Here is a 13,404-nt window from a genome sequence, read left to right on the forward strand (position 1 = left end):
ACCCTCCTCTAAAACCTTCAGGGAAATCCTTCACACTAGCCAGGTACAAGTACCTACATGACTTACACCAGAAGTATCATCCTGGCCTTTATGGTATGGGGGAAGGGGCAGGTGGAGAGAATGTGGAGAAGAGGCAGAAAAGAGAATGAGAGTGGTGGGAAGCAGGACTTTGGAGAAGAGCCCGGAGCAGGAGAGCAGAGCAGCGGAGCAGCAGGTCTTTGCCTGGAGCTGGAGCTGGAGCGGAGCCAGAGCACGGCTCCAAAGCCCTGGTGGGAAGCATACAAAGGGTAAACTGAACCATCACATTTCCTTCTCGATATCAATGAAAGGTAAAGGAAAAAACTGTTGATGCCATTCTGTCAAAGAAGCTTCTCCAAAATGGAGGGGAAGTTTTCCATAATGAAGTGTACAAAAAGCTTTCAAGAAGCCTTCTCTTTTTAAAAGAAGCTTTTAGTAAATTAGTGGGAGAAAATTAAGAAAAATAAGTTAAGGTGAACAAAAGGGTGACATTTAAAATTAAGCTACAAGTGTCAAAATAGGTGTTATCAAGTGCCATGGTTCAAAAGTTCAAGACAATAAATGGCTAGTTATGTAGAGATGGGTAGAAAAATCATTCTGGATCTCTGTGGCAATTGGTCCAAGTCCACAGCAACAGGCATTGGCCACCATGAGAGGCCAGATACTGAAATTTGAGGGACCAGAATCTGTTACAAAAGATACTATGTTTGCAGTTTTGCAAGCCCCAGGAGTTAATGGTAAACCAACAACATTACATCTAATCTGGGTTCACATCTCTGTTGATCAGATCATGACTCAAGACTGGTAGAGGCATGTTTACGCTTCAAAAACCCTGAAGCAATTTCTTACACATCGTAGTCCATGGCATGGTCCAAGTTAGTGTTCTTGCCCATCAAATGTGGTATATGCATAAAGCAGTAAAAGGAATGTAATGAAGTGGTTACACTCATTATTAATACAGGTCTTCACTTTTACCTGAATGCTAAAAGCTCCTTAGCCACTGTTTTAATATTCCAAGGAATATGCACTGGATTTTGCTTTCTATGCACGAAAACAATCCTGATAAACATCAAAATGAAGAGAGAAAAACCTTGTCAAGTTACCGTCTTTCATACAACTGAGCCTTCTGCTCTGTAATGTGTCTATGCACCACTGTACAGTATAAGAATATACACATAAAAGTCTGAGATCATGCAGAAAATATTCTTGGGTGCAGTTGTATTAATATGAATGATTCTACAGTCGACAACATTAAAACCATCAGTATTATTTTTAAAGCAAAATAAAATATCTCTATTCATTAACAGCCATTAGATATCATGGCTGAAATTCTAGCTCCATTTGCCATTGACTTCAGTGGAGCCAATATTTCACCCCATAACTGAGATTGCAATATAAGTGCCCGGTGATTATCCAGTTTACACTCCCTTTAAAACTGAGAGAAATATACCTAATACGCATATTTTAAAGATGATAAACATTCCCTCCCTATTCAATAGATTGAGATTTCTTTAAAAAAATTAAAAAAAAATCAGATTAAAAGTGTTCTTCACAGTTGAGTTGCATTAATTTACAATTGGCCTTTTCATAGCTGACCATGCCCATGTTAAAACTATCCCATTTGATTTTCTTACATTACAGAAGCATTAAAAGATACACTTTGGTAGGAAAGTTAGTAAGGAGAGAGATAAGGAACAATGGAGAGGAACAGCAGCAAGATTCAGTTTCCATATAAAACTTGGTAATGTCGACACTTGCACATGGACTAGTGCGGTCATACAACACTTTACCTCTCTTTACTCATACAACACCAAGACTGACCTAGTGTTTTCAGTTTCAGGTCAAACAAGCTATGTAAAAAACACAACTGGTAGATGTATTTTGTCATCTATTAGATGTATCAAATACAGATAGATAATGTTTAATAAATCATATGCAGTGACGAACATTAGCAAGTTCTACAGTGACAGCTAAGATGCAGAAATTGAGCTTGCTTGGATATGAAGAAATTACACAGAGATTAGTGGGGAAACAAGTTTCTAAAAAAGCCCAGTATGAAGACAGGTGGATGGTAGATTCTTTTAAAAAGTCTCCTAACAGTAGGGGCATATTTACACTACAAAACATCAAGTCAACATCCAACCACTACAGTAATTAAGTCATTTGGGTGTGTCCATACCACACTCATTGTGTCAATGGAGCACGTCCTCACTAGCAGCGCTTGCATCGATGCACAGAGCAATGTGCTATGGGTAGCTAACCCATAGTGCAACTAGCTGCAGCCCGGTTTGGGAAGGGCTTGCAATGCCTCATGAAAACAAAACGTCATTGCAGGAGGGAATGGGAACATGGCTTCGACCTCCCATGATGCAGTTTTCTCCCTCCTCTGATATCAACAGCAAACCCCCCATACTTTCCTGCACCTTCCCCCCCACCCCCCAAAAGCCTGGCTTAGCCGCACATATGCCATAGCTTGAGAAGGACGGACCCCGCTCAGCTGTACACTCTTGTTGTGAGCATTATATACACCACATGCCTTATTCTGAAGTATTTCCAGAGCCAAGACAGGAGCCACCACGCAGAACACTGCAATATCACTCAAGCAAGCTATAGAGCAAAACAATTCCCAGTTGCTGCTGGCAGGAACACAGCAGTTGAACACAGTGGAGTGCAGTTTCTGGTCCCAGGAAACAAGCACTGACTGGTGGGACCGGATCGTTATGCAGCTATGGGATGACAAGCAGTGGCTGCAGAACTTTTGAACGCGGAAGGCCACTTTCCAGGAACTTTGTGCAGAGCATTCAACAGCACTGAAGCGCAGCAACACAAAAATGAGACCTGCTCTGACAGTGGAGAAGAGCGTTGCTATCACTCTGTGGAAGCTTGCAACGCAAGACTTCTACTGGTCAGTAGGGAATCAATTTGGAGTTTGTAAATCCACTGCGGGAGCTGCTGTGATCCAAGTGCGCAGGGCCACTAATAGACTTCTGCTAAGAAGGGCAGTGACTCTGGGAAACATGCAGGACATAGTGGATGGTTTTGCTGCAATGGGGTTCCCTAACTGCGGTGGAGCAATAGACAGAACACATATCCCAATCGTGGCACAAACCACCTTGCCAAAAAGAGTACATAAACCAAAAGGGATACTTCTCAATGGTGTTGCAAGTCCTGGTGCATCACAGGGGTATTTCACCAACATCAACGTGGGATGGCCAGGAAAGGTGCATGATGCACACATCTTTAGGAACGCAGGTCTGTTCAGAAAACTGCAAACAGGGACTTTCTTTCCAGACCGCAAAATAGCCATTGCTGATGTTGAAATGCCAGTCGTGATCCTGGGATACTCAGCCTATCCCTTGCTCCCATGGCTCATGAAGCCATACACCAACTCATTGGACAGCAGTAAGGAGCAGTTCAACCATAGGCTGAGCAAGTGCAGAATGGTGGTTAAACGTGCCTTTGGACATTCAAAGGGTCGCTGGCGCAGTTTGCTTATTAGATTAGCCCTCAGTGAAAGCAATATCCTCATCATTATCACTGCCTGCTGTGTGCGCTCCATAATATCTGTGAGGTAAAGGGAGAGAAGTTTCTGCAGCGATGGGGTGTGGATGCAGATAGGTTGGCAGCTAATTTTGAGCAGCCAGATACCAGGGCAAGAAGAAGAGCCCAGCAAGGAGCTCTGTGTCTCTGGAAGGTTCTGAAAAGCAGTTTCACTAATAATGCAGATAAGTGGTGCACATTATTGTGGCTTGTGCTTTCCCCTATCATTCCCTCACTGTATCAGTTCTGCTGGACCTCCCCTCCCCTAGGTCTCCATGGTTGGAATAAATAAAGAGGATTTCATTCTCTAAATGTTGTATGTTATTGCACAAAAATAAAAACAAAACAGGAAAATAATTTAACCTTGGGCAAACTGTGTGATAAAACTGGAAGGGGAAAAACCAAGCCTGCTTGTGTCTGAAAGCACAGAAGTCTTGCCCATCAAAGGTCTCTGAATTGTTGCCTTTTGTTTTTAGTACCCTCCCCCAGTGTTGAGTGGAAGGGATACTGCACCTTCCCCTGCCACTTCCTGGAACACTTGGGAAGGAGGATTGAGAATAGGGTGATGCTTGCAGGCTATTCTGCAGGGGCTGTAAAGTTGTTTTTCTTGATGCTCAGATACCTTAATGTGTCCAATTGGTCCTTTATAAAACACATCATCTCATCCTGCAGGGTACGCTCATGCTCCTGGGATGCTCTCCATGTCCAGTTTTTCAAACAATTAAATCCTCCAGGCTCTTAGCTCCATGTCAGCTGTCCCAGACGCATTCATTAGCTCACTGAACACATTCATCACACGTTCTTTTTTCCACCTTCTATCTGCAAAAGCCTCTCCGCCAGTATAGAGCATATGCTGAAGGCCAAATTTTCCACTATAAGGCATGCAAAGCACAAGGCAACCATTGTTAGTGCATACCCTGGGTCTAGTGCAAGTTTACTATTTAAATATCACTTCCCTTATTATACTGAAGTGCAAGCCAGAACATAATCAGAATCCCTGGCTGTCCAATGAACCAGTTTGCTGTTCCAGCCATGGTGAGTATGGCCCAGCAGCCTAGGTAACAGGCCTTGTACTGCAATTTGTGGGAAATCTGAGTTGGGAGCTCAGGTGGGTAGGTGGAGAATGCCCCCTCCCCTTAGCAACATGGAGGCAGATACTCACTGCACCTCACTTTTTCCTTCATATTAAACAAAAAAAAAAAGTATATAACAGCATGTACCCCTACAGTTTGACTGGAATTGCATAATTACCAGAGACGCCTTCCCCGGCATCACACTCGGCCATCATGCTGTCCTGCGACCAACTGACTGGTCTGGGGTTAAAAATAGCTCCTGGCTCTTGGGGAGAATGGATCCCCCACCTCACCTGCCTCCCATTCTCCTCCTCCTCTACATCCAGAATGTCTTCCTCATTTTTACCTGAGGTGGCCCTGGACTTGGACTCCTGGGAGGTATCCATGCTATGGTAGGAGGGTAGTGGTGGGGTTGCCACCGAGAATCACATGTAGGAACAGTATGTCTGTGGGGCAGAATCATAAGGACTGTTCATCTCCCTTGTCTTCTGGTATGCCTGCCAAAGTTCTTTGGTTTTCAAATGTCACTGCTGCATGTCCTTGGTGTAGCCCTTCTCCCTCATGTCCCACACAATCTTTTTGTAGACCTCTACGTTTCTTCAGCTGGATCAGAGCTGTGTCTGTACAGACGCTTTTCTCCACAGACCAATAAGAACCACCACCACCTGTGTACTTCAGGCTGGAGCACATTTGGGGCTCTGACTCTCCATGATCAGCTGTGCCGGTGAGCTCTCCAAGCTGATCAAACAGGAAATGGGAATTCAGAAGTTCCTGGAGATTTAAAAAGGGAGGGGCTGTTTCCTGTGTACCTGGCTGCTGAGCAGCAGAGTTGAACACCATCTCCAGAGTAGTCACAGTGGAGAATTGCGGGACTCCTCCTGGAGGCTAATTTGGTCAACTTACACAACGCTGCGTTTACACTGCCTCTCTGACCCAACAACACCGAATTAAGCGCTACGCCTCTCGTGGAAAAGTCGATGTTACAGTCAACGTATGTCAGTGGAAGGGACCTGGTACAGTAGAACCTCAGAGTGACTAACACCTTGGGAATGGAGGTTGATTGTAACTCTGAAACGTTCATAACTCTGAACAAAATGTGATGGCTGTTCTTTCAAAAGTTTACAACTGAACATTGACTTAATACAGCTTTGAAACTCTACTATGCAAAAGAAAAATGCTGCTTTTAACCATCTTAATTAAAATAAAACAAGCAGAGAAACAGTTTCCTTACCTTGTCAACATTTTTTTTTAAATCCTTTTTTTTTGTAGTCATTTACATTTAACACATTTAACATTTGTACTGAATGGCTTTTTGTCCATCCCCTCCCCGTCTCTGCTGCTGCCTGAATGCATACTTCTGGTTCCAAATGAGATATATGGTTGACCAGTCAGTTTGTAACTCTGAGGTTCTACTGTAGAGTAGATGCATACTTTATTAGGTCTACGAAAGGTAGCTTCCATCAACCTAAGTTTACAGTGTAGACCAGGCCTCAGTTATGAAGACAGGGAGAGAATACAGCCATTTTATCAACTGAGTTTCCAACTATGACTACAACACTTTGCCATATTTAATCCAACAATAGGTTGTCTTACTTCTGTGAAGCTACATAGTGACAGGACTCGATTGATCCCCATTGGAAATAAATTTTTAGAACTAGTGTAATATGGACTTTTAGTATGAAAACATTTAAAATGTAAAGATACAACCAAATAGAGCTAAGTAAACTGTGTTTTAGTATTCAAAGTATAATCAAACACATGCCAATAGACTGAAACTCCTTGTCTTTAAAAGTGTAGACCTAATACAGCCATAATTATTGGTGAATATTACATGTTGTTACAGGGTTAAAATTTTATCACTGATCATAAGTGTGCCCAGTGCCATGTGCACTCATTGTGCAGTAAACATGTAAAGTGGGCTTGGTAGAAAAGAACTCATCTGGGGCAAAGGAACTAGGGAAGAGACTGTGTTAGGCAGGCTGCTGTTTATCTAGGTGGAGACAAGATATATGCTTCTGGCCCTATTACTGTGTGAGGCATTCTAGGGAAAGAGTAAGAAGGACTGAAGCAGTGGCAGTAAAGCAAAGGGTCCCTGAGCCAGCCTACCTTTGAGAGGCAGGTGATAATACATTCATTAAAACTAGATCAAGAAGGGCCAATAAGCAAACCCTCTAATGCCAGTTGCTGATGGAAATGTATGCAGAGTTAGTATGGGATAGTGCCTGTTAACATCCCAAAGATGGCACACCACACACCCCAAAGTGTGCTACTGAGCATTTTAGGCAGGCCCTGAAAATGCATATAGAAGCTCTGGATCCACAGCCACTCTGTCCCTACACAAAAGGGAGGAGGCTCCCCGAGTTCTTCATCCCCCTCCTCTTCCTAGTGTATCCATCTAGATTTAGGGCAAACCCATCCAAGCTTTTTTTATTTACTGTTTGTTTATATGCAGGGTAAAGAGTTTTGTTCATTTCTTCATATACTGTATCATTTCCCCCATCACACCTCCAATAACTTATGAACTTGAGTTTCCATTTTTACAGAATCTTTCATGTACTAAGAATTTATCTTTTAAAAAAATATTTTTCTGTATGAAGCAACCCATTTAAACAACAACTTTTACACACATTGACAACACTACCAAAACCAAGCCTCATTCATGTACAGTAACTGCAGTCATCTACATTATTCAAACATGGCTCATATGCTCATCGCTCTACTGCGATCCACAGTGTTCTACTTTCCAAGTGCAAGATAGAAACAAAGCTGATAATGAACAGTAGTTGCTGTGAAACATCTTGGCATCTATTCAAATCCACAGACCTACCAGCCTCCATTGCTATTTCAAGAGTATGGTAAATGACCAGTTCCATCAGATAATCTAGTTGTTGTTGGCTTACCAAGAGCTGTTCAGTGACCCACTGGAGTTCTATGCAGCAAGATGTTTTTCCTCCAGCAGTCAATAATTAGATTCAACCCAGATTCCATTAACCTACCATTTTTACTCACACCAAGTAGCACACTATTCTGCTAGCAGTCCCATTAAAATCAACAGGCTACTCAGGGTAATTAAACTGGGTATTAAACTGTGTCCAATTCTGCAAACCCTTAATAGAGTTTCCAGTAACAGCCCCTAGGGGAAAAAACTTCAAAGTCTCATCTTTTTTGCACTCCTGTAATTTGAAAGTACTTTGCTAAAGCACAAGAAGTTGTTTTGCTTTTCCACATACGCATCAAAAAAAACCCCAGCTGAAGATAATGAAGCTGCCCACTACATTCACTTCCTTCCCCATGTGGAATCCTTCATACTATTCTTTTCCTAACAGATGAAGTTAGAAAGAAAGAGTACTGTGCTAAATACAGACTCTTGTTATTTGTTGCTTCCACTTCCCTCTTCCACAATAGAAATTTAAAACATATCCATAGTACACATTAGTTAACACTTAACAGACTGCACTGCATCTAGCTTGATGATAGGGTTGCTAGAGATTTCCTTTAGGAGTATTTTTTTAAATCCAGTTGAAGTATATTCGAGTTTTCACTTTGATAATTCTTGGGCAGATCTCTTTTCCTAGCAATAGCATCCATCTGGAGCTTGCTCCCTAAGGAGAGGCTAACCCTATTCATGTACACAGCAAAAATGTTACAGAAATTTGGAATGGGGTGGGAGTGAATTTGTTTTGGTCCACATTTACTAGAAAATTCAGGTAGAGTATCCATCCCTTTTTTGACCCCCGCCCTCAGTAGGGTCATAAACTAAAGTTTACAAAAAGTTAAACAGTGTATAATTTCAGGCTTGCTCACATCCATCCCTCAAAAATATATATCAATCTTTCACCATACCAGTGTTTAATTTGGATAGGAGGAAAAAAAAAAAAAGTTAAAATCTGTGACTAAGTATGTTTGGTTTCTAATCTTATGGAGAAAAGTAGAAGGCAGCTGCAGAGTGACCGCATGTTCCAAAATAATACATGAGGAGATAAGTGCATGCAGAATGCTGTCTTTTTGTTGAGTATAAATGAATTGGGGAATTTAAGCACCACACATTTTTTGTACGTAATTTTAAAAAAAAGTGAAAAACTGCAAGCAAAATTAAGCAGCAACATGTTGGTCAAGTTAGCAGGAGTATGATACAGAGGATAAACTATATATGGGTATCTTTATCTGACAGCCTTGATAATGCCAATTATACACTTAATTTTATTTTCACTTTAATATTGGATTGAGCACCTCTAATGTTCTTCCTTAAACACAGCCACCTCCTCTTTCTTTGGTGTATACACACACACACGTACACCTTGCAGTACTGCACTAAAAACCACATTCTTCCTTATTTAAACAGAGCTAATATAATACATATCTCAAATGGTCTTTAAATTGGCTGACAAATTGATTTTACAATATAGCGTAAACAATGCCTGAGATGCAAGTTTTGTATTTTTTTTTTAAAATTCTCCAGAGAGACTTGTATCAGCTTCTGTATGTTTAGCCATACCCTTAAAGCTTCACCACTCACAAAGAGAAATAGACAAACATGAATATTCCAAGTGAACAGACACAGAACAGTCCAATATTTAGTAATAGTTTAACTTTTGGAGTCTCTTCCAACATTTGTAAACAGAGAGTCTCTTCCTCCGTATCTTGGATGGCTCTTTCATTCATGTTTCTACTTCTAAAGCCACAGAACCAATCTATGAATTTCCAATGTTTATCTCGATCATCAGTCTCTTCCTCACGCTTTTTCTCACCCATGAGAGCCACCTGTCCATTTGAATAACAATCAACTGGTGTTTCAACTTCAGAGTGACTTACAGAAATCACTGGGTTGCTGTCTTCTCTGCAAGTGACTAGAAGATTTATATCCTCAGGCTTAATATTTTTAATATTTTCTTCAGATTTACCATTTGGCAAGATATGATTGGCATTTTCATTACATTTCAAGACGGTTTTTTCTTGTACCTTATATGGATCCTCTTTTGAAGCATTTTCTTTTACAGACCTGATTTTTAGAGACCAGAAAGTGGTTGTTCGAATCTGTTCCTTTGTTGGTGGTGGTGTAAAGAGGCTTACTGTAATAGTCACAATTCCAGTGATCCAAAACAGAGCAGTAGCAATATACATATAATGGATATTTTTGATGAAGCCTGGCCTAGTATCAGGCTGGTTACACTCAGGGACACGATAAATAAACGCCAATATCAGCCTTATAGACCCAAGAACAAACCCAACCATTCCACCATAGAATGCCCCTTGTTCGTTGCAACGCTTCCAAAAAATACCCAATAGAAACAGTGCAGCCACTGGTGGAGTCAAATAATCTGCTACCTCTTGTATATAGAGATACATCTGGCCTCCTTGCATTTCCACGATTATTGGAACCCAGGCAATGCTTATAATTACCATGAAAGCGACAAACACTCTTCCTACAATCATTAGTTCTCTAGATGGGGCACTCTTGCGTATGAGTTTGTAGACATCAAGTGTAAAAATAGTGCTGGCACTGTTAAATATTGAGTCCAAGTCACTCATTAGTGCAGCAATCATTACAGCCATCATAAGTCCCCGCAGACCAACTGGTACAAGTTTCATCACCAAACGTGGATAGGCAATGTTAGAGCATCCAGCTCTGCTTCCACAGACTTGCATGCAGTGTTCGGGACTGATACAGGCAATGTCATCTGCAAACAGTATACGTGAAATCATCCCTGGGATAACTATAATAAACATAGGCAACAGCTTTAAAAAGCCTGCCATTAGTGTGGATCCTTTGGCATGAGCAATATTTTTTGCAGCTAAAACCCTCTGAACTATGACTTGGTCAGCACACCAGTACCATACAGAAGCCGGGGTCTGCCCAAACAGAAATCCAGGCCAGGGAATATCTTCATCTGTTGGCTCACGCAACATTTTAAGAGCATCAGGCTTTGGATGGACATGACAAAAGTTGGTATTGGAAAGATTGTAGGTTAACAAGATTGACGTAATATTTGGTGTTGCCAACATATACCTTCTTTTAACTTCTTCAAACCCACCAACCTCCTTCATACTTATGATCATGAGTGTGAGGGCACCAATAATCATAAGCAGAGCTTGAAGAGTGTCCGTGTAGATGACCGCCACAAGACCTCCAGTCACAGTCAACAAAGCAGTCATTCCAATAAGCAGGATAACTGACAAATAAAGGTTCCAACCTAGAGATTCTTGAATAAAGAGTGCACCTGAATACAAGTCAACAGAAAGTTTGGTGAAGATATAAAGAATCAAAGACAACGCCGCAAAATATATTTGAATTCTATGTCCTCCAAAACGTTTGGACAAGTATTCAGGCATGGTATATACTCCTGACCGTACGTAGACTGGGATGAAGACCCATCCTAAAAGCTGTAAAAGCATTAAGGCGTTGAACTCCCATGCACCTACTGCAAATCCACTTGCTGCTCCAGATCCTGCGAGCCCAATGAAGTGTTCACTCCCAATATTGCTCACAAATAAGGATGCACCAATAGCTATCCATGTCATAGAACGGCCTGCCAAGAAGTAGCCACTTACGGTGCTTCGATTGTATTTCCACATGGCAAAAAAGCCTATGCACAGTACAAGCACAAAGTACAGTGTCACAATGGCAATGTCTGCTGTTTCCAAAGAAGCCCTCATTTTTATAAACAAAATGACTTCTGACTGACGATGTCCAATTTTCACCCCCCAAGAAGTCTTTAGAGTAATATGTGAACCAGTTTACATTTATCAATACTGCAGATCAAATTCTTTGTCCCTTGATTTGCTGTCTTGATGGTGGTGGTTGTAGTACACTTTGAGAAGACAGATTTATTTTCTCCGCTTCTTAAATGGAAATTTGAGAACTTAGCACGCACTTTTAATCGACTTTCCACAAGATCAGCATTAACTCTGTTGATGTAGGAGAAATTCTTAGCTGCAGCTAAGTCTAGTGAGGCCTACTGTACCAACCCTGCAAGGCAGCAAAGACAAAAGACAAAGATTGAATTAGAGAAGGATTTCACTCGATTTATGAGAAAGATTTGAAGTCTATCAAAACAAGGCTGATTACAAGGCTTTTCCTCTTTTAAACTGTATTTGTGCAAGATAGAACAGAGAATTCATTACTCAAACTGAGTAGTGCCCTTTATAATTAAGCTGAAAATCTGGACATGGTACACGTGTATCAATGGATACAGCAAACAAGAGCATAAAGATTAAATGGCTTTAAAAAAAAAAAGTCAAATACTCTCAACACAACAAAATGCATTCTCATTAGGGATTTCCCTCCCGCCCCGCCTCCCCACTCCCCAATGCCTCACAGGATTGAAGTCTATTTTAAAAGACATTAAAATAAGCCCTTCCACATTTGCATAGAAAGACACTTTACATTATGACAAAGTTTACTTGGATAGTCCTTTTTTTAATTTCCCCAGGATTCCACCCTAAACAGCCCAAGTTCTCTTGCTAGATCCTGAAGTGATGTCACAATTCTGTGTTTGAGACACCACTCTGTTGCCATGACTAAATATAGGAATGAAGTCATAACACTGCCACGCGTATCAAATAATGGTAAGTTTATGACTAACTGTAAAACTGAGGTTATTCTACAAGTTTTAGAACAACTTTGTGTGATATGCACTGCAACCCACAGAGCCATTTTTAAGTGGGAAAGGTATCAGGAAATTCCAGGGGGGAGGGGGGGATAGGGAGGAGGGCGGAGTTTTGTTTACACTAATAGGGCAAGCAAAACAAGACCTAAACACATCTTGATGGCGAGTGAGTGAGTGAGTGTTTGTAAGTAATATGGTAACTTCTGAAGACCATGTCCAATGAATTCTAAAATTTCAGGTAACACTCTAGGTATCAATGAGAAGAACCCTATTGATTTTTGTGACAATCAGAAAACCGGAAAAAGTCAGTTTTCTACACAGTGCCCATTTGGGGCTGCAAGCAGAGAGCATTACGAGGTCAGAGGTAACTCAGCCAGTCATTGCTCAATATCACCAGTTTATCTGCATACATCAGTCCTATTGAATGAAGTGAGTCAGCAAATGAAGCTGCAGATCAGGACTCGGGTGCTTTGACAGAGTTCAGAGGATCAGGACTAGAACAGCAGGGGCTGCTTCAGATCAGAAGCTAGAGCAGCAGAGTAGGAATGAGGCTAGAGATCGACACCGTTGCTCCCTCCAAACTATACCTGGCTCAAATAGGATCACTTACCTTTGCCTAGTCAAAATTGTTTTAGTTCATCTAAACCAGGGGAGAGATGACCAGGAAAGATAGCACGGTTAGGGTTACGGGAGAGAGTCCTACCAGTTCAGGGATAGAGACCAAGTTCCTGCCCTGCCCTCCACCTGCCAGTTCAGCCTACAAACACAATCAAGAGTGTAGCTTTCTAGTTGTTTTTGTGATTTAGTGCACACTACTACTTGTAATTTTGTGTTTTAATTGGAATGAGTTGACTTCAGTGTGTGTGGGAGGGCCAGGGGGACGAAATCTTGTTTACACTAATAAAAAAACCCAACAGAAAATCACCTCAAAATATGCCAGTTTTATTTTCAAAATTTGCTATTTTTGACGGTTTCCACCAGCCAGGGAAGTTCCAATTTACTTTCCTCCCCACCCACCCCCTTTTTTAAAAAAATAAAATAAAATAAGTGCTGGTTTTGGTAGTTCCAAATTAAAAAGGTTTTTGTATATCAATTCTCCTTCTGTTCCACAGAGCTTGACAAAAACACCTCACCTTCTACCATCAGCACTGATTTTCATAATTCAT

At 41.2% G+C, this 13,404-nt stretch overlaps 2 protein-coding genes across 3 annotated transcripts in view; both read right to left on the reverse strand.

Annotated features, from left to right (window-relative positions):
* Positions 1-13,404, reverse strand: part of MRPS6 (mitochondrial ribosomal protein S6) — a 72,714-nt gene that overhangs the window by 38,054 nt on the left and 21,256 nt on the right. The gene's annotated exons all lie outside the window — the stretch shown is intronic.
* The window catches only part of SLC5A3 (solute carrier family 5 member 3), a 32,983-nt gene continuing 21,121 nt past the window's right edge, over positions 1,543-13,404 (reverse strand). For both annotated transcript variants that reach the window (XM_048867576.2, XM_075132955.1), the window contains exon 2: positions 1,543-11,598. In XM_048867576.2, coding sequence (XP_048723533.1) covers positions 9,144-11,285 — 2,142 coding nt within the window. In that variant the 5' untranslated portion in view covers positions 11,286-11,598 and the 3' untranslated portion in view covers positions 1,543-9,143. The remainder of the gene's footprint in view (positions 11,599-13,404) is intronic.

Source organism: Caretta caretta, chromosome 1 (assembly GCF_965140235.1).
Source record: "Caretta caretta isolate rCarCar2 chromosome 1, rCarCar1.hap1, whole genome shotgun sequence".
Classification (NCBI taxonomy): Eukaryota; Metazoa; Chordata; order Testudines; family Cheloniidae; genus Caretta; species Caretta caretta.